The sequence below is a fragment of the Rhinolophus ferrumequinum genome, chromosome 18, assembly GCF_004115265.2.
Source record: "Rhinolophus ferrumequinum isolate MPI-CBG mRhiFer1 chromosome 18, mRhiFer1_v1.p, whole genome shotgun sequence".
In the NCBI taxonomy this organism is placed as follows: domain Eukaryota; kingdom Metazoa; phylum Chordata; class Mammalia; order Chiroptera; family Rhinolophidae; genus Rhinolophus; species Rhinolophus ferrumequinum.
The window spans coordinates 42554478-42582458 of record NC_046301.1 but is presented as its reverse complement, the minus strand read 5'-3'; the positions used below and the strand labels follow the sequence as shown (position 1 = coordinate 42582458).

The 27981-nt window shown below is 35.8% G+C and overlaps 1 protein-coding gene across 3 annotated transcripts in view; it reads left to right on the top strand.

Annotated features, from left to right (window-relative positions):
- The window catches only part of ADAM28 (ADAM metallopeptidase domain 28), a 50065-nt gene that overhangs the window by 6747 nt on the left and 15337 nt on the right, over positions 1-27981 (top strand). For 2 of the 3 annotated variants that reach the window (XM_033134541.1, XM_033134543.1), the window contains exons 3-14: positions 2300-2376; positions 4919-4997; positions 6088-6164; positions 7763-7955; positions 10784-10855; positions 11714-11785; positions 16503-16672; positions 19720-19804; positions 21083-21213; positions 22238-22415; positions 23735-23824; positions 26040-26235. In XM_033134541.1, coding sequence (XP_032990432.1) covers positions 2300-2376; positions 4919-4997; positions 6088-6164; positions 7763-7955; positions 10784-10855; positions 11714-11785; positions 16503-16672; positions 19720-19804; positions 21083-21213; positions 22238-22415; positions 23735-23824; positions 26040-26235 — 1420 coding nt within the window. The remainder of the gene's footprint in view (positions 1-2299; positions 2377-4918; positions 4998-6087; positions 6165-7762; positions 7956-10783; positions 10856-11713; positions 11786-16502; positions 16673-19719; positions 19805-21082; positions 21214-22237; positions 22416-23734; positions 23825-26039; positions 26236-27981) is intronic. The other variant, XM_033134542.1, reaches the window with a different exon arrangement.

Sequence of the window (27981 nt, the reverse complement as noted above, 5' to 3'; positions counted from 1 at the left end):
GATGATCAGTCAATATTTGAAATGATTGAGTAGATGGATGGATACAGTTATTATAATGTTTCTGATATTTATTGCAAATACATTATCTAGTTTACTACTCACTTAACTGATTGTATGAACCTTATATTTTCCTGATCCATAGTGAAAGTGTAAAGGATCTAAATTCAGAAGGCTTATCTTGTTCATGTTTAGCTTTGTTAATTCTCCCTATATAAATTTAGACACACACGAACTTCAAATTCTTTGCCTTAAAATTGAGATAATAATAGTAATGTTTATTTTATATGGCTATTTTGAAATAATGTACATGAAAAGCAAAGCACAATGAGGTTATTAACTCCCTGTTCAAGAGTAGCTATGATGCTATCTTGCGTAACCTATCGTACTCCACTTCTTATGACTAACTTTTAAGGCTCTTTGTGCTTAATGCTACAGTTTATTAAACCATTTTGTTTTCTTTCTGCTGTCAGCCTAACCTCCTTTAAGTCAGCCTTGGTATTTTCAAGGCACTTCTTAATAATATGCTTGTTTCTATCTCTATGCCCTTCCTTAAGGATTTCTTGCTAGTTATAGTATATGTAAAGCCTATGTGTAAAGTCCAACCTATCTTACATTCTGTGCGAAGTCAACATGGAATAATCATACACATACCGATAGATCCCTTTCCTGAAGTCATGTTTTAATCCTGGTCAGTGTTTCACCATTTGGCTCTTGATTTTTTAATGTTTATTTTATTGCAGTGATGGTGTGTATACGTGTGTGTGCGCGTGTGCGTGTGTGTATGTGTGAGAGAGAGTATGTAATCTTCTCTTCTGGTTTGAAACTGCCCAGGTCAATTAAAAAAACAAAAGTATTTTCTATGTCTCTGACATGTCTCTGCCTATCCTTCACCCTCATCACTCAGCCCCTGTCCTACAGAAGGGATTCTAAAAATGCTCATTGATTCAAAAAAATCTTTGCAAAACACACTGATTTTATCTTTTAAAGAAAATAAAAACATTAAATCCCATAAAGAATCAAAGGAAATTTTGCCTCAATAATTTGAATGCTTTAATGTTTCTTTATATGGTAAATCTTATGTTTATGTTTGTAGTTTTATCCAGTATATTTGCAAGTTTCTCCTTGCTCCCTTTAGTTGCAGAGAATAAAAGACAACATGTTATTGGACATGATGAATATAATGGGATGAGCACTGAATGCGTCCATGCTGTCTCACAAATACATATAACTCAATCATGTTTACTTTCTAGTATTGAAGTGACATTGGTGTTCTCAGACATTGGTGGGTGCCTTTAAATAACCCTATAGAAAGTATCTGATTGAACCATTCAAAGTAATTCCTGATTAAAGAAACGTTCCAAAAGAGTTAATCTGCTTTTCCCTGGTAATGGTTCCCTTGTTTAGGTATCTCAGAACCTCATCTCCTTTCCTATATACTGATGTCTAGTTTCCATTATTTCTTACATCACCTGGACTCTACCATGATGTCGAATAGCCAGATTTAGCAAATAAAAATACAGGATATCCACTTAAATTTGAATGTCAGATAAACAATGAATTTTTTTTTTAGCATTAAGTATTCTCAACTATTGTATGAGGCAGGCTTATATTTTAAAAAAAACATTCACTGTTTATCTGAAATTGAATTTAACTAGTATACTATATTTTATCGGGTGATCATACCATGTGGCTTTTGTTCCCTCTCCGTGAACATACAGAACTAAACCTTAACAGTCTCTCTGTGATTCCAGCCCTTGGCCCATCTATAGATATAAGGCCCATGCCTCTGCATGTCTGATATTTCAGTCCTGCCCTTTTAGGATTACTGAGTTCTGCCATATCACACTTATCTTCTTCCAAGCATAGACTAGAGAAGCCAGTCTGTTGTGCAGCAGGTACATTCTTTCCCTTGACATAGAATCTTTTCTTTTTGCTCAGGTACATCCTATGACTAGTAAGCACACTATCTTACCAGTATAAGCCAAGGTCTTGAAACTTATTCTAGTGGTTTAGTATTGATGCTATTGGTCTTTCTTGTGCGAAGAATTAATTAACAACTACTGAAAACAGCCAGAATTCATGCTGCATGTGACTGAGGATGTGATCTGGCTCCAAAGAAGCTACACAGGTTTCAGTCTAGATTAAATACCTTTGAAAGTCTGAAGAAAAGGAGTTTTGTTATTATTATTTTACAACTGTGCCTTTTACTGGAGCAGAGACTGAGAGACCAGATGGACCTAGCCAAATGAATATTTGTGTGTGTTTTTAATTACCAGCAAATGTTTGTGCATTTTTGCAGGAAAAATTTGAAACTGAATTGAAGTATGAAATGACCGTTAATGGAAAAATCGCAGTGCTTTATTTGAAAAAATCCAAGTAAGTGTCTTAGTTCTGATACAATCCTTACCAACAGCAAGTTCCATGTGGAAAGTGTGCTAATTGAGTCTGTTACTACTTATGGCTCTCACAAACTTTGGCTAATCAGCTTTTTTTCTCAACTGGCCTGGGGTTTGGCGAACATTTCTTCCTATTGAAGCAGTAGAAGCACATTGACTAAAACAAGTTTACTAGTGTTTTGATACTTCTAGTAATAAAGCAATGAATGAGGTGCAGGCAGACATACATTTTATCAAATTCTATGAAATTGCAGATAAATTTTTTAACTCCCTACATCATTGCATTTTATTCTAACACTGAAATATTAGACAGATAATCTTCAACACCTAAAAACACAAACAATCCAGTTTAAAAATGGGTAGAGGACCTGAACAGGCATTTCTCCAAAGAGGACGTACAGATGGCCAATAGACATATGAAAAGATGCTCAACATCACTAATCATCAGAGAAATGCAAATTAAAACCATAGTGAGATATCACCTCACATCTGTCAGAATGGCTATCATCAATAAATCAACAAAAAACAAGTGCTGGCGAGGATGCGGAGAAAAGAGAACCCTTGTGCACTGTTGGTGGGATTGCAAATTGGTGCAGCCTCTATGAAAACAGTATGAAAGTTCCTCAAAAAATTAAAAATAGAAATACCTTATGACCCAGCAATTCGACTTCTGCATATTTATCCAGAGAAATCCAAAACAGTAATTCAAAAAGATATATGCACCCCTGTGTTCACTGCAATGTTATTCATAATAGCCAAGATATGAAAGCAACCAAAATGCCCATCAATAGACAGCTGGATAAAGAAGATGTGGAACATATATGTGTGTTGTGTGTGTGTGTGTGTGTGTGTGTGTGTGTGTGTATTATGTATGTATACCATGGAATATTACTTGGCCATAAAAATAATAAAATTTACCATTTGCAACAACATGGATGGACCTAGAGGTTATTATGCTAAATGAAATAAGTCAGACTGAGGAAGACAAGCACTATATGATCTCACTTATATGTGGAATCTAAAGAACAAACAAAACAGACTCATAAATACAGAGAACATATCGATGGTTGTCAAACTAGGGGAGCTGGGTGAAAAAAGGTGAAAAGATGAAGAAGTACAAATTGGAAGTTACAAAATAGTTATGGGGATGTAAAGAACAACACAGAAAATATAGACAATAAGAATGTAATGACTATGGTGCCAGATGGGTACAAGACTTAACAGGGGAATCACTTCATAAATTATATAAATGTCTAACCACTAAGTGTACACCTGAAACTAATATAAAATAATATTGAACGTCAACTATAATTGAAAAAAAGGAAAGATTAGATATTAAAACAATTTGCAACCATTTTCTTAAAAAAAAAAAGAAAAAAAAAAGAAAAGGAGACATATATAAGGTTAAATCCACTGAAGGGCCAAAGAACAAATCAGTGGTAAAACCAGAACTGAGCCCTTCTGATCCCAACAGCAATGCCTTTTCTGTGCAGCTATCCACTAACCTGTCCATTTTTCTCATACATCACATTGCGCTCTTATTCCTTCATACCCTTCATCCCATTCATTGAAATTCAACATCTCTTTTCAAATTTCGCTGCTTCAACTCTCACCCAGATCTTGACCATCCTATATCTAGACTACTTCAAAAGCAGTTTTTCCTAAATCTTTGCTTTAAAGCTTTTTTAATCCCTAAATTGTTCTATAAAGGACAACAAGATAGAAAAATAGACTATCATGTTTTGCAAAGTATCACAGCTGACTGGAGTCTGGAAACAGTGTGATATAATTGAAATAATACATGCTTTGGTTGGAGGCAGACCTAGATATGGTCCTATGCCACTCAAATGATTTACTCTCGTCTGGAAAATAAGAAGAGTAATATTTACCTTGTAGGATTGTTGAAGAGATTATGTTAAATGATTCATGTGACATGTCTAACCCAGTGGCCTGTATAGAGATCGCATTTAATACATCTTAGTCACTTTCTTTTCTCTTTGCCCTGATTATTTAAAAAATATATTCAGGCTCCTATTTTCTGGCGTGATAATTGAAAGAATTTTAAGAAGCTCAGTGGAAATGCTAACAGGGCTCTAGTTACCAAGTTCAAGTCAATTTCCACTAAACTCTTCACTGCTACAGTTGTTAATAGTCACTGGTACTGAAAGGGCCAGGTGGAAACGCAGTGATCCTAAACTGGTGAGGAACATTACCTTTTTGGTAATTTTTATCAACTTGACCCTTCTCAGTTCCATTTGATTCTCAAATCTCTCCTCAGACAAGTCTGCAAAGTCTGATGACAAAGCAGACATTGTTCTACATTAATCAGGAATGTCCTTGCCCTCTCAGTCTTTCCATTTTAAGCATCCCTTTCATGCTTGGACTTGTTTTGAGGGGTTAGGAGAAGGAACTTAGGAGTAAAAACGATTCCGCACACCCAGTGAAAGCTCTCACCGTGATCACTGGACTTTGCAATTAGCATGAGTAACCATGCCATGACCTTTTTATTTTCCCCCCTCCAGGGATCTCCTTGCACCAGACTACACAGAAACACATTATAATTCCACTGGAAAGGAGGTCACCACTAGCCCACAGATCATGGTAAAACAGAATATTCTAGATTCATTGTTAATTGAGGTATGACTCACACACCCACATGCAGTGTGATTTCCAGACAATTGAAAGGGAAACAGCATTTATAGCATTGGTGCTTTATTCAGTAGTAGTAATTTCTTAATTGGTCTTCCATCATTTGTACAGTTTGGCAAGAACAGAGTCATTCCTTGACAACCACAGTAACCCTCTCCAGCCATCAAGTGTTCCCTGGAGGCTGGGCAGAAGGAACCTCTTATTTTCATTAGAAGAGTGAAAAATTAAATACATCTGGTGTTCTTAGTCAATCTCTAGATCATGCAGTCTCTCAAACTCCAGACATTTCCTCAATGGTAGAATTGTAGAATTCTATGTTTTCTTTAAATAATTTCCACTCTTGACTCTTATTCAGAGTAGGTAACAGTGTGAAGTAACACGAGTGGTTTTTTTTTTATCATTGCCATCTTTTCTGAGCTGCGTTTTCTATTGGAAGGCCTTCACACATTCTCGTCTATAGCAATGGCACAGAGGTTTACATGGGCCAATAGCTCATCTGTCCCAAAGGAGAAAGGCGTACTTGATTAAGTCCACCCACATGAAAAAAGGTTAGGATTGGGCATTTTGGTCCAAAGGGAGACAGGGGTTACTGTACTACTCCAGTTAGTCTGGTGAGACTCTTCGGATAAATTAAGAAATAACAACATAATCTTAATAACACATTCACTGGAAAATACTCACAGGTGTTAGGAAAAAATAATGGCAATCAATCAAGGAAAAGAATGAATGTGTGATGTTTTGGGATCTCAGGTTTTAAACGTACATTTGTAATTTTGTTTTTTCCAGACTGTATACTCCCTGTTATCCTTTTTCTGCAACACCAACATTTATGCCATTTAGTTAATGCTCTCTAAGCATTTGGGATCATTAGCTAAATAATAAGATTTTAACCGTAAAAAACCATTTTTTTCATATCTCCAAGTTGACTGTTATTCAGCATAAAATAATTTAAAAACATTATAGACCCTGTTTTAAGATTTCAAATTTAAATTTAGCAAGGAGTACACTTCTCTTTATAAAACCCCTTTTCTCTTTTCTTCAGGATCACTGTTATTACCAAGGACATATCATTGATGAAAAAGTTTCTGAAGCTAGCATCAGCACATGTAGGGGTCTAAGGTAAGACTTCTTGAATGGTTTGTATGTACCTGTGGTGATGATGGCGATGATGATGTATGTGTTTTAATAAACCTGAAGAATATCACATATAATTAACTTTAGTATAGTTAGGAAAATTCTAAGGGCTCAAAATTTTTGAAATTTGAAGGAAACATGACTTCTGTTGATAGTAGTTTATCAATTATACATCGGAATTACTTATAGAGTTGCTTTTGTTTGTTTGCTTCCTTCTTTTGAGCCCCAATTTTAAAGTCAGAATCTTTAGGGATTGGGAGCTCCTCTCCACCTTCTCTCTTCACTCTAAAATCTCTAGCTGTCCTATCCATACCTGTGATATTCATTTCTTTCTCTGTGTTAAGGAGTCCTCATATATCTGTCTATAGTAAGATATCTTCTGATACCCAGCCTTGGTTATCTAATTTCCTCTTATATATCTCCATATCTAGATGTCTTAATGAAATCTGAATCTTAATATACCTCCAATAAAACTAATAGTTTTATCCACAATCTGGTATTTCCCCTATCTCAATGAATAGTATACTCAACCGTCCACTTGCCGATCCAGAAACCTAGGTTTCTTGATGACCTATTGCCTCTCAACTACCCCTTTTCAATCCATTATCAAGCCTTGTTGATTATATGTTCTAAATATTTCCTGAGATTGTTCACTACCTTTTCTCATTCTAGTCCAAACTACCATGATCTTCATGCAGACAATCGTAATGAACCATCTAACTTATCTTCTCACATCCACTCTTGTCTTCTAATTCTATGAATACTTAGTCCAGTCTCCCTATTATATGTTCTTGTGCTTTTTCTTCTTAGCAATGATCTGCTGTAACTATATATATTACATATATGTCATATAGATAGATAGATAGATAGATAGATATAATCCACGTCTATCTTCCTAATTTGAATGTAAGCTCTATGATAGGAGAGACCATGACTTTTCTTTTTTACCATCTGCCTTTATTCCAATGCTTAACAAATATTGGGTTCTCTCTAAATATTGGTTGAATGAATCTTAGCTCAGCTCACAGTATTAGCAGAGAGAAGTGAGATGAAATCGGTATTGTTTATTCATCATGTGCTTTATATATTATCTCCTTCAATCTTTACAACCATCCTCTTAGGTAGGTATTGTTATTCCCATTTACAGACAGAGAAACTGAGGCTATGTGAGTTTAAGTAATTTACCATGGTATCATAGCTAGTAAGTGGTAGACCCAGAATTTTAACCCTTATCTATAAGACTCCAAAATCTCTTTCATTTCCAGTGCATCTTTAGAGCAGACAAAGCACGAGGATTGGAAGAACAATGGATTGAGAGTCAGGAAATTTCATTCTAGTGCCAGCTCTGTCCTAGGTTATCTATACGACATTGTAGTAGTCACTTCTCCCCAATAGGTCCCATTTATTCCTAATGAAAACAAGCTTAGGTCATCTCTAAGGGGGTCTTCAGCTGTAATGTTACACTGTATTCTATTGCCATGAGCCTGGACTGTTTGGCATTGGTAACTGTCTAGAGTCTCTAAGTCTGTAGCATTCAAATGCAGGAATATTTTTTAAGAAGCCTGAATTCTCCTGTTTTTCAGGGGCTACTTCAGTCAGGGAGATGACAGGTACTTCATTGCACCTTTAGGCCTCACACACCAGGATGAACAGGAACATGTGCTCTTCAAGCATGATCCCGACGAAAAGAAGGCTGACAGTACCTGTGGGATGGATGACATGTTATGGGCACACGGATCTCGGCAGAATATGGCCCCACCTGCCACCAGTCTGGTTGTATGCATATCTTTGGTTTTTATTTGTAATGCTGTCTGCACGCTGTCCTGGCTGATCTGCTCTGGGTTCCAGTCTGAGCAGCTGCAATTGGATGAAACTTTATAGTCATTGTGGACATTAACAGGTGTTAGAGACGCTAAAACCTTGTTGTACATAGATTTATTTAATAAGTACTTATGGATTAACTATTATTAACAATAATATTCAAGGGCTAAAAAGAAGTGTAAGACTTTCCCTCTAGGAGCAGGCAACTTGTACAATATAATATTAATAAAGGGGTAAGGTATTATTACTACTTTGCGATACCATATCCTGCTGTGTTCATGAATGAACTCATTCAACAAATTTTTAAGTACTGTCATAGGTGCTGGGGATATAGCAGTAAGCAAAATAAATATAGAATCGGCCCACAGGAACTTAGAATATTCTTTCAGATATGGAATTAAGCTTCTGGTTACAGAAGTATCATGTCTTCCAAATGTTCTTAGAATCCGTATGTACTGGGAGAATTGGTCTGGATAAAAGAAAAATCTCTGTTAGGTTTGATTTGCTGTGGGTGTAAATTCTAGCAGCGATATAATAGCTAAGAACCCAGAAGAACCATTTCTAGATATGTGTTCCTACGAATGTCGTTCTCCTGGTTTAGCTGGTACAGACCTCCTATCTCTCTGTCTCAGTCCCTTGCTGATCACATATAAATAGCCGTGCTTCCACAACATCCTATTGTTTTGGTTTTCCTCCTACCTCACCAGTACTACTCCCCAGTTCCTCTATTGTTATCCCTTCTCTGGTTGACCAGAGGCCCTCAAAAAGCTCAGTCCTGGGTTCCGTTCTTTGCTTTATCTACATATTCTTCCTAGGTAACCTTATCTTGTACTATGCTTTATTTGAATAGGAACCCTGTGGAAATTGCTATCAAATGTATATCTCCAACTTTGGATTCTCCTCTAAAGACCAGACTATTCTAATTACCTACTTCATACATCTGTTTGAGTGTTTAATAGACATGTGGTCAAAATAGAACTACCAATTTCTAAACCCTAAACGAAATCTGCTTCTCCCTCATTCTCCCCTTTCTCCACTAACAATACAACCAATCATCATTTCTCAAGCCCAAATCTAGAAATTATCCCTGATTCCTCTTTCCTTCATCTCTTCTCATATGGTATTTGTCAGCAAGTGCCACCATATATTCCAGATATTTCATTTTGTCCCTTCTTCCCAACTACCACAGGTACCATCCATCCCACAGTAACCATGGCAGCAGCCTCGACCTGACTTTCCCACCCTCATTCCTGCCAGTAGAATCCACTCTCCACACAATATATTGCCAGAGTGATTCTTTTATTCTAAATCACATCATGTCGCCTTTTTGTTTAAAGTTCTCTAATGGCTTCTCATTGCATTTAGTACAAAATCTAAAAAAAAAAAACTGACCATGAGTTACATGATTAGGGCCCCTGTATGATTAGGGCCCCACTTGTCTCTCTAATCTCCTGCCATCCTCTATTCCCCACCCGCTGACCTCTCGTATTATGTTCTGACAAACAGAAACTTTTTCTGTGCTTAAACATGCCAATATCAATTCACCTTGGAGTCGTTGTGTTCATTTTTTTTTTCTTTGCTGGAATTATTTTCCAATGTATCTTCCCTTGCCTGGCTTCTCATTTTCATTAATGTGTCAGCTTCAGGGCCAACTCTTTAGAGCTTTCCCTAACCATCTGTTCTGAAATGACTACCTTGTCACTCAGTACCACATTGCTCCATTTAATCTTCTGCATAGCACTAATTCCCATCTGATATGTCTATGTTTATTTGTCTACTGTGAATTCCTGGAGCACATAGACCATGTCGAGTTCACTGCTGTATTCCTATGGCTGAGAGCACTGCTGGTGCTTACTAAGTGTTAATAAATACAAGGGGTGCCAAAAAAATGTATACACATGATTGTATTCATCTTTTGTTATCGGTATACATTGAGTATTAACATTTTTAATAGAGTTTTTTTCCTTTCTTAAAATGTGTACACATTCTTTGGCACCCTCTATATGTTGCTCCCATGGAGGGTAGAGGTAAGTACATATCTCATTAGTTAGTACCTACAAATCTACTTTCAGTAATCTATTCTTGTTAATGGAAGCTTATTTAAAAGATAAGCACTTCTGGAAATGCAGCATAAGAAACTTTGATGGCTTAATATTTGGTACAAATAATGTGTCTGCTATTTTTCAATGGGAGAATCCACTATGAAACCTCTTTTTTATTGTTGTTTTATTTTGTTTTTAAGAGGAAGGAACAGAAAATAGGAGAGATTGGAATGTGAGAAGGAGATCTAGTTCAATTTGAGAAGAAAAGAACAGATTAAGTTCCATGGTAGCTCTCGGCATTTCACCAATAGTAAAGGAGTGGGAATTCACTGGGGTAGTAATAAAAGGATAGTAAACAAATAAACGAAAACAACAATAAGAGGATGCTGAAGTCAAACTTTGTCTATTTAATTTCAGGATAGTGGAAGAAGTCCACTGTTTAAAAATTCCAAAGACTTGGGTTTTAATCCCCACGCTCCGATTAATTAGTTGTGTAATCATTTAAGATCTTTGGTAAAATAAAGGAATCAGACTAGTATTGTATTAAGGTCTCTTAGCTCTGACATCCTGAACCTTATCTATAGATGATTCTGGCTGATTCGAGTTTAAAGTGGTAATATTGTCTTTCTTTATTCACAGATATCAACAAATGTTTTTATAAAATTGCACATTTAAATAAAAGAATGACTCGTGTAGAGAAAGATGTTGTCTTAGTAATTTTTCTTTTAATATTTATTACAGAAATCAAACTCCCGGAAGGTTTGGGAACATAAGAAATACATAGAATATTATTTAGTCCTGGATAATGGTGAGGTAATTATATCAGATAAATGTATCTTTTAAAATCCCCTTTTACCTAAATTTATCATGTGAGATATGAAATATATGGATCAGTTTGGAAAAATCATAAATATGAGCTATTCTTTTTTACAAATTGTTCTGAACCTAAGAAAACATATAATTAGACTGATATGATTTCTTCTTTTCAGGAATATACACCTTATATGATATGTATAAAGTGAATTTTTTGCACTACAATTCTCCTTTCTTATTGCCTTAAGAGCTCCATACTTAATTTCCAATTAAGTTCCTTTGTCATTTTGCCTTCTATTAAGTATTTAAATCATTGGTAAATCAGAATTTATTCTCATCAGGGAGTAGTAAATATTTTTTAAAAAGCTTATGAATAGAATCTTACGAAAAAGGAAATTTTTTGGTAATATTCATCATTTATCTTTTATAAAACTGGAGGTCCACATCTGTGAGCTCCAAAGGAAAAATTCAGTGCTATGATAATGAGTGAATTATTTAGTTCAGGCCCTAAAGCTTTGGCCTCTCTTATTATATTAAGTTTATTTGCTGTTGTGTATTTTTAAATGAAAAACTTAGGAAATGAAATCATGATATTGTACTGAAAATACATTTAGAATAATTCCTTAGAGCTTTATACTGAGTTAGTACTTCAGGGGACAAAACAGCATCTCTACCCTGAAAATGCTTTAATTTAACTAGAGAAATAGGAGGCACTTTGTTTCTCACTTCTAAGTGTTAACTTTTATAACTGGTCATGCATTATAACCACTGATAGTAAAATAAAATGAAGTTGCCTTTTTTACTTCCCATTATATTCATTTTTATCAATGCCCATATTTTGTCTTGGTCATTTTTTAGTTTAAAAAATACAATCAAGATCCAGAGGAAATAAGAAAGAGGGTGTTTGAGATGGCCAATTACATCAACATGGTATGATACATTTTATTAAATGTAATATTAACAATTTGCTGGGTGGTGCCATTGGTGTTTCTATGAATGCTCATGGAGCAGGAAAGGAAAGTCAATACTCCTAAGACTAAAACTGCTGACAGGCTCTCAAAGGGTGACTGCAGCTTTTGCTACTTAATTAAATATGAATATTACATGATAGAGATTTTTCTCACCCACTTGCCGCACTATTCACAGGTCCATAAAGGTATAAAATGTGGTTTTGTTGGCAAGATTTTTGTTTTTCTAAAGCTAAGTAAGAAGCTGAAGCTGAATAATACTGGCAGTCAACTATAATTTAATATATATATAGTCACAGGATGTGGAGTAAGCATAGGGAATAGAGTCAATGGAATTGTAACAGCTATATACGATGTCAGAGAGGTAGTAGATTGGGGGTATCACTTTGTGAGGGGTGTAAATGTCTAACTATTACATGGTTTTGGATACTTGAAACTAATAATAATAAAAAAAGGATTCAAACAAAAAAATAAAAAAATAAAATGCTAACAAACTTATCTCAATAGAAAGCCAGTCGAAGGAAGAAAGCAGAAAAAAACAAAATAAGCCAAGCTCTGGCACAGTGGCATTATTCATTATCTTATTTAATCCTCAAAAAACCCTAAGATGTTATTAAACCAATGTATGGTTAAAAAGATGAGATGCTGAGAAGCAAAGTAACTTGTGTAAAATCACAAAGTTAGGAAATGGTAGAGGTAAGATTTGAACTTAGATTTGTCGTATTTCAAGACCATTTTTATTGTACAATTGTTGATTCTCTTCTTTCAGCTTGACTTTTATCATCTAATTTCCAAACTCTTTTAAAAATGTTTTCTACATCCCTTCTATTTAAATCTTCTTTCTTCCCCCCACAGTTTGCTCTTTTTGGCTTTATTTAAGAAGCAAGTTAATGTTTACATGACATTGAACTTCAAAGCTCAGACAATAAAGGGGAAAATAGAGTGAAAAAGAAAAACAGTTTATGTTTGCCACTTCCTTGATTTTCTTTGCCTTATGGAGAGCTCCAGAAGGCATCAGGACACTGACGTTAGTTTCTTACTGTTTGAACATATAGTTAGCCTGCTTAGTTGAAATGCATGAGTTATTTTGTGGTGTCCTGCAAATCTTCTAAGGATAGAAAGAAAATGAAGGTGGATTCCATGACTAAGGTCGTATCTTGTCTTCTCACCACAAAGATCACGCTCACTCTTCTTAAGGAAACCCAAGAACTGGCTGTATTTATTGAGCATCTACTCTGTGCCAGAGACTTTTCTGGATTACAGAAATACAGTGGGGGAACAAAATTGATAAATAGCCTTTCCTTCAAGGAGTTTGCATTTTTGTTCAAGTGGACAAACATAAACACATCAAATAATGCGGACACAGAATGGTGAAAAGTGCTCTAAAGAAAAATAAAACAAGGAGGGAGGGAGGGACCGAGGAAGGAAGGGAGAGAGAGAGAGAGAGAGAGAGAGAGAGAGAGAGAGAGAGAGAGAGAGAGATTCATTTTGGGTCCTATATTAAACAGCGAAGGCCCCTCTAAAAAGGTGACATTTGAGTGGAGACCTAAAGGAAGGGAGAGAAGTGTCTGATCCTAAAGAAGGGTGTTCAAAGCTGAGCAAAGAACCTGAGAGCAGAACCTAACATGTCATGTTTGAGGAACCACAGGAAGGTTATTGTGGCTGGAAAGTAATAAGACTTTCCCAAGGGAGGGAATTGATGACATCTGACAGGTAGCAGTGGCCAAAACCGGAAGGCCCTGACGAGCCTATGTAAAGACTGTTATTCTTCATTAGTGAGGAGTCCAATGGAGAACCTTCAGATGAGTGTTCTTAAAAGATTCTCTTGCCCATTATATTGAAAATAAACTGAGGGAAAGCAAGGGTGGAAATAAGAGCAGATAGGGAAATTATGCCATAACTCAGGACGAGAAATAATGATGGTTTGAGAAAAAGCAGTGATAGTAGATCTCTTGATAATAGCTGATTTCTGGATAGAGTCAACAGGGTTTGTGAGGTGAGTGAGAGACGGGAAATATAAGAAAAAGAGAGGAGTCAAGTGACATTAAAGGTTTTGACCTAAACAACTTCAGGAATGAGGAAATATGGTAGGGAATGGTTACTCAGAGGAAAGATTATGCTTTCCATTTTGGACATATTAACCTTGGGGTATCTTTTTGGTAAAGATTTCCAGATGGAAATGCTGGATATACAAAATTGGAGTTCACGGGCAAGATCTGAGCAGAGATATAAATCTATTAAGTCTTCAGTACATATAGATAGCATAACACACAAGTCAGCAAACTATAACCTGCTGGCCAATTTGGCCTGCTGCATTTTTACAAAATAAAGTTTTGTTGAAACACCACCACCCCCATTTATTTACACGCTGTCTATGGCTATTTTCCTGTTCAATGTCAGAGGTGGTGAGTAGTTGCAACCAAGACCACCCAACCTTAAGCTTAAAATATTTTCTATCTGGACTTTTACAGAAAATAATTACCAACCCTGGTGTAAGATCATCAAGGGAGTTGGTGTAGATAAGTAGAAAAGATATCTGAAGACAGATCCTTGAAGTACTTTGAGGAGAGATCAGAGTGGAGGAGAAACTGACAGAGATCAAGAAGGAGGGACAGACAGTGAGGTAGGAGGAAAACCAGGAGAGCGTGTTTTTCCAGAAGCTACTTGGACCAAAAATCTATCAAAAGAAAAAATGGTCAATGGTTTTTAGATGCTCTGAGCACTGAGGATTGGCCATTGGATTAACCATGTAGAAGCTCATAGTCATCCAGATGAAGCAAGTTTCTGTGGAATATGAGAGTAAAAGCACGATTAGAGTGAGTCCAGAGAGAATGAGAGAAGCAGAATTAGGGACAGTAAATGCAGAAAATTCTTTCCAGAAGTTTTGCTATAAATGGGAGCAGAGCAATGGAGCATAAATTAGATGCAGAAGGGTCACAAAGAGAATTTCTTTCTGCATCCACTGCTCCCCGCAAAGATGGATCATCCTTTTTTTGCTGCTGATGGGAACATTTCCATGGAAGGCTAAGTAAGCACTGACAACACAAGGGAGTTGGAAAAATTGCTGGAATAATCCCTTTGATTTGGGAAGAGATAGGAGATAGAGTGCGTGAGTAGAGCAGTCGGCCTTAGGCTCACAGACCATTCATGCAGATGGTAAGAACTGAGAAGCACAGGTTGTTTGAACAAGTGTAGGCCAGTGGGTAGATGGGTGGTAGGAGCTTATGGAAGTTTTCTTCGGATTGCTTTTATATTCTCAGTGAATTTGGAAGCAAGGGCATCTGCTTTAAAGTGAAGATTTAAAATAAATTGTCAGAATTTCTAAGAAAGAGGAGTGAATGTGAAAAAAAGGTGCAAAGATGGAGTGGATTTTGGAAATGCAGGCGGTTTGCTGGAGAGGGGTAAAGGTCACGTGGGGTTAGTAGTCATGGCTTCAAAGTGGAAGCAGTCAGCAGAGCGTGCTTTCCCCCAAGCGTGTTCTGGGGCATGGTGGAGGAGAGGCATAGTAGGGAGTTAGTTAGTTTTAACCAGGATTAGAGTTTTGTCAGGTGAATAAAATAAAGCGAAAAAGGAATACAAAAGTTGAGGGAATAATAAAGGGGAGGATTTTAATCTGGTTAGATTTTAACTTCTCTTTTGGTGATAATTGCATTCCTCAATGCTTTTATTATTTTCCAAACTACTTTAAAAAACAAACAAACAATAATTTCTTTGGGTTTCTCAGCAAAAGGTTGCCCCATGAGAAAGCCTGTCACTATGCAGTTTTTTTTTCCGGCTTCATTGAGATTTAATTCGCGTATAACAAATGTGTAAATTCAACGTATTCAATGTTTTGCTTTGATACACTTACGTATTGCAAAATGATTACCACCACAGGTTAGGGAACACCACCACCATGTCCCAGAATTGCCATTTCTTTTTTCTGGTGAGAACGTTTAAGATCTACTCTGGGCAATTTTTGAGTATATTATGTAATACAGTATTATTAACTATAATTACCATACTGTACATTTGATCCCCAGGATTTATTTGTCTTATAACTGGAAGTTTTACCCTTTGACCAACACTGTGCAGTTTTATAAACTGTAGTAGCTATTTAAGCTTTTATCTTTAGAGTAAGCATATTGTCTCATAAGCTTAACTTATTATTTATAAAGGTTATTTTATGTGCATTACAGATTATTTGGTTCAGCCTGGGTTTAAGAATTAGAGCGCCATGTACTTTATTGTCACTTACAGATGCAGTACTTTTTCACATAGCATGTTTCTTTTCTAATATCCAAAGCAACACCAAGTCAGCCTTGCTTATTCTGAAGTACTATGACTCTGAGAACTTTACAAAGTATTGAGTAAGTCTATTTAAAAATGAAGTAATACTAACGAGCTACTAACAGAATATTATAATATTTCTTGAGGTACAAGCAGGAAAAATTTGTCTCAATAGGACCTTTGCTCTAAATAAAGGAATTTACAGACCTGAACTATCTAACTATCTAACGCATCTTGTCTAAGAATGGAGATGCTAGCATCTGCAAAAAGAGATGATAATTTTCACAAGTATGTCTAGAAGAAGGTTTTTACAGTGGTGTTTTATATAAGTTTGAAAAGTCCATTAAAAATATTAACTGATAATATCACCATTCTGAGTTATTGCTTTGCCATTTATTCTCTTTGGACAGCTTTATAAAAAGCTCAATACTCACGTGGCCCTAGTTGGCATAGAAATCTGGAATGATGTGGATAAGATAAAGATAACTCCAAATGCAAGCTTCACCTTGGAAAACTTTTCTAAATGGAGGGGGAGCGTCCTCCTAAGAAGAAAGAGTCATGACATTGCTCAATTAATCACGTATGTATAAAGACCTTTCTACGGTCTTTAGTATAGAAACTTTTCAAAGCCTGGGCAAGGCAAGTGGTATCTCTGTGTGTAGGGTAAGAGGAAGTGGCTTACATATAGAAGGTGAAATGTTTAAAAAGTACTCATTTGGATCTTACGTTGAATATGCTCTTACTTTTTTAAAATTAAAGTTTATTGGGGTGACAATGGGTAGTAAAGTTACATAGGTTTCAAGTGTACAATTCTGTAATACATCATCTATATATCACACTGCGTGTTCACCACACAGAGTCATTTCTCCTTTCATCACCATATATTTGATCCCATTTACTCTCATACTTTTGATCCAAGTATTTCTTTTTCTTTTTTAAAGAGCAGCTAATAATTTAGCAATGATTCATAAGAAGTTTGTCTGTTTTGGTTGGATGTACAGAAAGGACAGACAGGTTTAGAGAATGGCAAGAGAGATTTAGATTAGCTTTAAGCACTACTCAGTTCAAACATCTAGGAGAGGAAAAAAAAAAAGAATATGATAGTTACATACCTCTACCATCCTGTTGAAATAACAAACTAAAAATAAAAAAAGATGGGAAATAAATCTGATGGCTGTAAATTACACAATATTGCTGAGCCTATGCTTCAAAAGAAATCAAGGAAAATCTGCCGCTGGGACGGATAGAAGGAAGTAGCAAGAAGTGACTAGAAATTGTTTGAGTTTCACTTCCTAAGAAAACTGTGGTTGTCATGGAAAATAATGGACTAGGTCCTGTCAGAATTAATTAATATTATTTGCTGGTTATCTATTACTGCATAATAAATCTGCCCACAACTTCTTGACTTAAACTAAATCTTCTTTGCTTATATGGCTGGTGCCTTGCCTGGTCTGTATGTACAGCTTTTCATGTGGCTAACTTGGACTTACTCCAACATGACAGTCCCAGGGTTTTGGACATCTTACAAGGTGACTAGCTTCCCCTAGAAGACACATTCTAAGAGGCCCAGGAGAAAGTTTTAAAGCTTCTTAGAAATCACAGTGTCACTTCTGGTATATTCTGTTGGTCAAGAGCAAGTCATAGACCTATCCAGATTCAAGGGAAGGCACTATCCAGGATGCGAATACTGCCAAGCTGGCTCATTGGGAGTTATCTGTGAAGAATGCTGCAGCAGTTCCTTAATTTGCAAAGGTGAGTTCCAGACCCAAAGGCCCATCACAAGATGGAGCTCATTTTTTGGAGAGGTTTAGTGATTTTTCAAGGTCTCATAGCTACTAAATAGTAAGGAAATCCAACTCTTACTAGACTGGTTTCACGGCCATTCTCCAATTGTAGTGTATTCCTATATGTGGAGTAACAGGGTAGAGAGATAAAAATTATAGAGATGATAGATGTATAAATAAAAAAGTGACAATCCACTATCAAGAGTAAATTTTCTGAATAGACCAAAATAAACAGGATAAAAACACTAAAAAGATATGATGGGAAGAAATAATTGTCCTTATACTTGTACATTGAAAATTTTACATTTACCTGACAAATTAACAAAAAATACATCTACCTAGGCATAACCAGGTAGGAACCTTACAGTCCAAATACACGCTACCTACTAAAGAGAGGAACCAAACTAGATAACTCGGTAATGGGGGAAGATTTTATTTTTTATTTTTATTTTTTATAAATGAACTGGTAGTAAGAATTGAACTCAAACAAATGGAGACTTAAGTATAAGTAATTTTGGAATATAATTTTAAAAGAATATATAAATGCCATAAATCTTTAAATGATCATATATGATACAAATTATCATTTCAAAATAATGGATATCCTAAACCTACACTGTGAATGGAAAGTGGGAAGAAGTTATTTAATTTCCTCATTTTGCATGGCAAAATCAATGGACTTCATTCTATATGTTGATAAGTGGGACAATACAGGTTCAATTTTTTATGTAAATACATCTACTAAGTGAATTTTAAAAATTTCTGGGGACAAACCAGGACCAGGATCGTGAACAGAGAGCAGACGAACGATAACAAGGAAAGAACATGGAATCATTACGATTTGAAAGAAAACCAAGTGAAAGAAAACCAAAGAAAGAAATTAAAAATTACTAACACCAAACATATCATCTCTCTAAATAAATGCATATGGTTCAAATTCCTCTTCAATAAGACAAATATTTTAATTAACATAAATGCTTCATTAACACACATACTTTCAGACTCCAAATGGTACTATAGCTAAACCAGTGCTAAAAGAAAACAAAAGTAAATGGATATAAAAGTATATGAGAAAAATATAAAATATAAATTAAAAAAAGCATATGTGGCAATACTAATAGCAAAATTATATATAAAAAATTATACACACACACATTTATTAGGACAGAAAAATCTCCCTTTATTTTCTATAAGGGATGAATTCCACAATGAAAAATATAATAACCATGAATGAGATATAAAATATTAAAAGTGATCACATTCAGGTAGTTGGAATTAGGTTACACAACAACCATTGTATAAGAAAAATGCCTCATTCAAATAAAAAACTGAAGGAAATACCAGGGGTGCCAAAAAAATGTATACAAGTGGGCACTTTGGTCAACATTGCTCAAGAAATAGTTCTCTAGTCAATGGAATTGTAACAGCTATATATGACTTCAGAGGGGTAGACTGGGGGAAGGGACTTATCACTTTGTGAGAGGTGTAAATGTCTAACTATTACATTGTTTTGTACACCTGAAACTGAAAAAAAAAAAAAGTTCACCATAATCAGAAGTGTCTGTATGCTGATGGTAACAACTTTGAGCACCTCTTGTAATTGCAGAAGTCAAATGTGACTTGTATTCATTCATCTTTTGTTATCAGTATATATTGAGTATTATAATTTTAATATAATTTTCCTTTCTCAAAATGTGTATACATTTTTTTGATACCCTCTGTTTAAGAGTGATGATTCAGAACACTTCTCTGCTGACCATTTAGAGTTCTGCATGAATTGTCTGTAGAAAATATAGCTTAGAATCATAAATTGTTATATCAATTTCTTTTTTTCTTTTTTCAGGGCAACAGAACTTTCTGGAACGACTGTGGGTCTTGCTTTTATGTCTACAATGTGCTCTCCTTATCATTCTGTTGGCATTGTTCAGGTTTGTTTTGAAGATGCGCAGTTGGTTCTGAGTTCAAGCCTGTCAAATGCTCTGTTTTCTGAATCTATTGAAAAGATGGTGTAGTTTGTCTCCTTTAGTCTCTTGACATGATTAACATTGAATGTCAAATGTTGAATCAATCTTGCATATGTAGTATAAACCAAGCATGTTCATAATGTATTATCTTGTTTATGGAGGTTATTCCAGGGGGAAAAGCATTTAAGTTATGAAAATAATTATTTAAAGGAAGATACCCTAAATTTGAAGGAACCTCAAATAAGGCAACTGGGAAAGTCTCTACTTAAACACGTTTCAATTTTTCCTGATTTTTTAGTTTGTTTTTGTTCCCATTTGAGGAACTCTGTCTTAATTAATAGCAAGGTTTACCAAATTCATATGAACAGTGTCAAATCATATCGTGAATGGTAGGTATTAACTTCCCATTTTACACAGCTGTTCGGCAGTCTTGTACTGCACCTGATGAATATCTTTATTTAGTTCTTTGAAATGAAGTAGGTAAGGAAGGGAATCAGGTTTTTGTGGGTGAGTATTATTGGCATATTTCTGTCTCCCTACTGGGAAATTACAAACAGCAATCATTTTCTAGTATTGTTTTATTTCTCTGGATAACTTGGAGCCTCCAGGCCAACACCTCTAATCAGAAACAATCTGGTAATAGAGTTAACCACTAGCTGAACTTCATGCAATGGGGCAAGCCCATAATTGACTGATGTCTAGTCTTGGTGGTAATAGAACTGAAAATGATACCAATGGTGCTAAAGTTTTAGGTTAATGAACACTTTAAGGGCCCTATTGGCTAAACATATCAAAGCCCTCCAACTGAATTAGAAGGTATAGTAAAGTAAGACAGTGGAAGGGAGGTAAATCATCCAAAAACACTTCTGATTTCTTATTATTGTTGAGGAAATTTTACCACTATCTCTCTGGCAGAAACCACAAAACCTTTCCTCATTATAAATATTCCTCATTCTCAAGAACAAAGAGCAGGCGATATGCTCTGTGATGGGCATTTGGTACCGAAGTTGTGAGTGAATGAGTGTGTGTGTGTGTGTTGGGGGGTGGGCAAAAGAAGCAAGAGGAGAGAAAGGGAGAGGGAGAAGGAGAGGGAGAGAAGAGCACATGGTGGGTAGGGTGAGAAGACTGAAGCTAAAATCAGACTCTCTACTCCACTTGGCTACAGTAAAAATATTTAATTACATTCTGAGTGATAATTCAGTTTGCAAACCAGAGGATCTGTTTTCCTACTCTCACCCTTAGGACCACAGTGACAATGTGCTTAGAGTTGCAGGGACAATGGCCCACGAAATGGGCCACAACTTTGGAATGTTTCATGACTCCTATGTCTGCAAGTGCCCTTCTACAATATGTGTGATGGACAAAGCACTAAGGTGAGGCTGTCTGGGAAGATGCTATTTTCCCTGTTTGTGGTTCTTTCTGGGCTGTGGTACTCTTTTATGTCATCTTCAGCAATGTGGTCAAACTTTTAAATGCTTAAGTAGCATAGTCATGAACGTGTATCTGTATCAAACCACCTTATCCCTCATCAATTTGTAGTATTTTTCATTAACTAAGAGATAGTTTAAACACACTGTCTCTTTGCTGTTGGGGTGACTTGTCATTTTATCCTCAATCTACACAAGACCTGGTTTCAGAAAATCATTAGCATTTATCAAATTTTCAATAAGTTCAGATTGGATGGTGATACGAAAAAGTTCTGGGAGAAAAATCTAAAGAAGAAAGTTCTCACAGGATGGTGAAGAGAGAATCTGCAAAAAGATGACACATTTCTGTCTCGACTTAGGCAAAATTAGCAGGAAATCTCACCTTTACAAATTCCACAATCTCTTTCATGTGTTCACTCCCTCTTTTCCATTTCCCTTTCTCAGCTCACTCAATCTAGGATTAGTCTCGCATGCCCTTCTACAAAATAGCATATGCCTGCATACCACTTACATATCCGGTGTTACCTCTCCCAGATATTACAGCATTTTTAAACCTCATTTTTTTTGTGTGGAATGAATAAATCCTGTCAGTAAGAATTCCTTTGAAGAAAAGTGAATTCCTAGACATGTAAATAAGTATGATTTTGCTACCTTTAGGACTTTGCAACCAAAATAACCTAAGGCTGAAGAAGATTATCTAGATAAGTCCAAAGCAGTTTTCTTTTTTTTTAAACAGCAGCCTGGACGCCATATTTTAGAGTATGACCATATTTGCTGATTAAGCTGGAGGTGTTTATGTCCACACAAGTGGGCTAATTCAGACACATTAATGAGCTTATGATTTAGCAGTTCGTTAGTCGATTTGGTTTGATCTTTGGGGGCAGGTTTGGGGTATATTATACCCAATGTCTGATGTCCCCTACCTGCTCAGTATGACCTCATTCTCTTTTCTCTTTCCTTGTCTTCACAGTTTCTATATACCTACAGACTTCAGTTCCTGCAGCCGTGTCAGCTATGACAAGTTTTTTGAAGATAAATTATCAAATTGCCTCTTTAATGCTCCATTGCCTACTGATATCATATCTACTCCGATCTGTGGGAACCTGATGGTAGAAATGGGAGAGGACTGTGATTGTGGGACTTCTGAGGTACTACCAAGTCCTGTCTAAAAAAGTCTAGTTTGGTTTTCAGTTGCTGAGAAGATAAACTATAAAATGATATAGGGTGGTTCCTTACAAAATTGCATGTTTCTTGTGATTTCTGTACATATCCATTTGTCGATCTTTGTCAGGCCAGCCTTTTGAACAATGACACTGCGTTGCTTAACGGACCTTCTTGAGGACCTGTGAAGTCTGTTGTCCCTGGCTTATTTTGAAGTCCCACTCACCACCTGGGGCTTTATGTACTCCTCCCTTCCATTCTATCAGAAGTACTTCACATTTCTCATGTGCCTATAACTTCCTGAGCGGTTACTTTAGAGACAACACTTCGATGGTGCTCAGAGAGTGTAAATAGCTTACCCAAGGTTACTGAGCTGGTACATAAAGGAGTCAATATAGGGATTTAGATCTTTTATTTTGGTACTCCGGGATCCACCTGCACTGGGATTTAGCACATCTCTTTGTGACTCAGGACTTGTTACCATTAGAAGTGTCTGACCTGGTCCCACCTTGTTCACAGGGCCACCAGGATTCTGAATGGTACCTTTGCCCCCATCTTATGAACAATTAATATTAGTGACATGTCAATCTCTCAGGGGGTCAGCGTCTCAGTAATTGCAAAATAGGATTACAAATTTATTCATTCCATGAGAAAGAGGACTCTTTGCCAGATGACATAAGCACAAGAGTTTTAACCGTAAATGTTGTAATTCTAAACATATCACTCCTCTTTGGGAATCTAAACAGCTACAATCAGAAAGTTGTCTGATTTCTCAGAAGCAAGGTAGTGAGTACAAAACAAAATATATTGCTTTACACAGAGTTGAAGAATTAAATGTCGCAATTCAATAAAGAACTGAATTTTTAGAACTATGTTTTCAGTTACATATTTTAGAGATTAAATTTACTACTGGATAGGTACAAAACTGATTAGTTGAACTAATTATGTTTTTTATCTATTTAGATGAATTTTATTTTTTTGAAAAACTCCTTTTTTCTTTTGTTTGCTCTTATATTTTACGCAAAATAGATCTTTTTCAATATTACCGTGGAAGACGGGGGGAACTAGAAAATATATTCAATTTTTTTAGAAATGTAATTAGAATTCAGATAAATAACGTACCCTTAGTTGCTCCCAAATCTCAGTTTTCCTAATGTTAAGCTTTGTTTTATCTTTTATTTTCCTGACAGTTGTTTTCCTACTACACCAAAGGAAGGTCTGTGTGATGAATAAACTATGTTATGAATTGTGCCAAAATGAGACCAAAAGTAATTCAGCATTTACATTTGTTTCTGGCATTTCTTAGGAATGTACCAACATTTGCTGTGATGCTAAAACATGCAAAATCAAAGCAGGTTTTCAATGTGCATTAGGAGAATGCTGTGAAAAGTGCCAGGTAAGACTCTTTTATTCTATCTTCATAACGATGATTACCCTTTATTTTTTCTGTGTTGAAATCTCAGGGGTTATGTGAAATGAAATAGGCAAAGTAGTATTTTTCTGTCTGTACAATAATGCTACCTACCACCTGTCAGGCCCTCATTGAGTACATAACAAACGTGGGCTGTTTGATCCTCCAACACCCCCTTTGACGTAGATATTATTATCTCATTTTGCTTTTGAGGGAACAGAGGCTCAGAACAGAAAATATAAAGACAATCAAGTCACTAAATGTCAATCTCTAAATACTACCGGTTCCAAAGCCAATACTGTCACCTCCAACCTCCTGCTTCTTGAGATGCCACAGTCTTCTTGGACCAAATCTCATAATTGGGCACATATTCCTTTAATAATGGGTTTGGTAGGAAAGCTTTTATTTTGAATAACATGGGAGCTCTCTTATCTTCAACCTTTGAAGTCACTTCAGGGTGAAATTTGTAGAAGGAAGACATAAAATGAGGAAGCTGTGTTATTTCTCAGTGGGGCTTTTTGACTTTCCCTTCAAGTTAGAGTTCAGTATTTTACATTCCACTGTTGCATTGAATTCTATATCATGATTATTTGTTTATGTGTCTATCTCCTTTGTTAATTGAATCTTAAGGGCAGGCATGGGAATGACATGCTCACCTAGCGCAGAATTTCATGTATTTTAAATGTTCAGTAACTGTTTGTAGAAGGAGTCTATAGATGACATACTGGGTTATAGGTAGTGTTTTGGATAGATTTTTTTTTTTTTAATTTCAGGAAGAAAGAAAGGATGCCAAAAGGAAGAAAATTTGAGAACTTAAGTAGTATTCAAAAAGTGTTTATTGAGTGCTATTTGTTAGAGATTGCGGAAGATTTAAAAAAAAAGCTTTCTTTGGCCTTAAAGAACTTGTTACTTCCTTACAGTAATGATATACCTACCTGAAACAGATGAAAACATGTCTGATTAAATGCTCAGGTAGATATTTTAATGGCGTATGTTCTCTGTGTAGTACTTGGTACTTACAGTGTCACTTAATTTTCATAATGACCTTGTGAAGTAAATATGAGATGGGGAAAAGGATTTTCAGAGACTAAATCCATTTTCTAAGTTTACGCACTTAGCCACTGGCAGAGCCGAGATTCAAACCTACATCCTCCAAATCCAAGTTCAGGCCTCTTTCCCCACCACATGTGGACCAAAGAAGCAACAGTGTGCATGAAAGAAGTCAGGAGGCATCTTCATGGAAAATGAGGCTTTCAATTAGTCTGGAAAATAATGAATAGATTTTAGAAAAGTGGACAGAAAGAGGAAAAAAATTTCCACATGTGGAGGCTGAGATTAAAAATAGAAAGAGAACCGAAGATGATAAGCACAGTTTGTGTGACCGCTGGTAAGAAAGCTAGTCTGGCTGGAGCAGCGTGGGTTGCATTTGGAGGGTCTCATATGCTCCAATTAAAATTTGGATTTTATTCCGTCACCATCATAAAGATATTGAAAGTTTTTTCAACTAGTGAAAGATGTGCTTCCAATGGCCATACAGGCCTCTTCAGATTTGTGTGAATGGCAGAATTTGTTTTACTACTAAGGTTTCTCTGAGGAAATAAGAGCACAATTTGTAGAAGTAGATGACAATGGAACTAATAAATCAAATGAATATTTGGTTATTTCTCCCTCATGATAAATCATTCCACAGGAAGAAATAAGTTGAAATATCTCAACATACAATAAAAGGAATTAAGGATTAGGAAATGTGATGCCTGGGAAAGTCTGAGAGCATGTTGATCTGGTGCTTATAAACTTACCTTCCTTCATAATGTAAGATCCATGTTACCAATAAATCCTGAATTTGCAGATTAAAATCTCCTTGAAAATCTTGACAAAGTTGTGTTCAACAAAGAGAGAAATAACTGCCTTCCTCACATCTAGGATGTTGCTTGGTTTTCTTCTGTATTTTTCTCATTGATATTTCCTTAGTGTTTGTTCTACAACTTCAGAAATATTGATTGCTTAATGACTTACGGCATTGGTCAAAGTCAATAGAAGTGATATAATAGGAGACAGTGCAAATGTAAACTAGAATAAAATGATGCCTTGAAACACCTTGCCGATAAAGGGCTAAAGAGAAAATCTTATTTGTATTCATTTGACATTTTAGGGTAAATCGGGTGGAAAAAGTCTTCTCTCCTTTGTTATTTTCCTACAGTTTAAAAAGCCTGGTACGGTGTGCAGACCAGCAAAAGACGAGTGTGACCTGCCGGAAATGTGTGATGGTGAATCTGGTATTTGCCCTAAGGACCGATTCCGAGTCAATGGCTTCCCTTGCCAGAATGGAAAGGGCTACTGCTTGGTGGGTCTGTGCCCCACTCTGCAGGAGCAGTGCGCCGAGTTTTGGGGACCAGGTAAGAGGACAAACCCCAGTGCTGGCATTCCTGCCTCTCTCTATGCATATACAGAAAAAAAGAAAATCGTATTATTCTAGATGACAGAGCTTAACCATAGTTAAAGAAACATTCTGTCCCATTCTTCTTTCTTAGAAATTGTGCAACTGCTCAAAATCCTGGATAAGAGCATTTTAGGACTTAAGGTCAATTTTTGGGTTGCTAGATTGAGCAAATAAAAAAAGAGTGACCTAGTGAACTTTAATTTTAGAATAACAACTTTATTTTAGTGTTAGTATGTCTCATGCAATATTTGAGGCAAACTCATATTTTTAAAAGAATTATTTGTTTATCTGAGATTGAAATTTAACTGGGTGTTTGGTATTTTATCTGGCAACCCTAACCAAGATCCTTCTCTGATAAGGAAGTGTGTGTGCATGTGTGTGTGTGTGTGTGTGTGTGTGTGTGTGTAGAGGTTATAGGAATGGACAGAGAGTAAGGAAAGGGGGAGGGGAAAAAAAGGACAACTCTGGGAATACAGAGGAGCAATGAGGAAAAGTGAAAGCTCTTTAATGTTCCTTTTGTCCGTAATACCAAAATTCTAGAGGCCATATTCTCTAATTATACCATAAAAAATTTTAAAAATAAAAGCATAATTTAGAAATCTCCAAAAACTCTAAATCAAAATTTAAATTGTTCTAACTAACTAGATTAGAAAGGCAATTTTAAAAGTATCAATTCTTTGGACTTCCTGGATAGGATCTGATATATATATATATGTATTTAATTTTCATAGCTTTTTCGGCTACACTTCTAGATTCCTACTTAAATGGCTGAAGGCATTTTTTTTTAAATAGGGAAAATACATATTCCTAAAAGTATTTGAAGAGGGTTGTCACATACCAGAAACTTTTCACAATTTATGACAATATGCAAAAGAGAAGATCAAGGAAAGCAACAGAAATTATTGATTCACAACACACCCAGAATGAAAGAAACCTTGGAAATAAATGGACAAGAACCTAGAAAAATTCCTCAGTAACACGCTGTGTGTCAGTCAAGGCTGGGCTGAGACACAATTTAAGGGCAAAGCTTGATACTACGAATGTATCAACAAATGCAATATACAGTGGAAAACATGTGAAAACAAGTTAATCTACACTTGTCCAATTGGCACAGCTCTATTACAGTTAATGCTTAGTGTTGATGAGAATGTGACAAAACATCTAGTTTCATATACGCTGGTAAGAATGTGACTTAAGCAATCTTTTCAGAGAGAATTTGGAAAAATGCACATACGTGTATAACGTAAAATAAGTGCACTCCTTTTGCTAAGAATTGTACCCAAGAATATTTATTTACAAATATTTTCACCCAGCACTTTTAAAAAATAATAGTGGAAAATTGGGAAACACCTCCAAGTCTATGAATAAGGATTAGTCAAATAAATTATAGTGCAGCTATCCAATGATTTCTTACAACTATACTATAGAATATTTAATACCTGGGAAAAGGGCACATATATTGTGAATTGGGAAAAAGTAATTTATGAAGCTGTGTGATACCAGGTATACGAATGATGCTTTTCTGCTATATTAGCTGTAGTACCTCTGAAGTTTGGGATTAGGAATATGCTTTTTCCAAATTATTCATGCCTAATTACTCAGTTTTTCAGTGTGGATATTTTATTATAATAAGAAACTAATAAATGTCACTTATGTGTAGATACAAATAATGAAGAAAATATGATAATAAACTCATGTTATC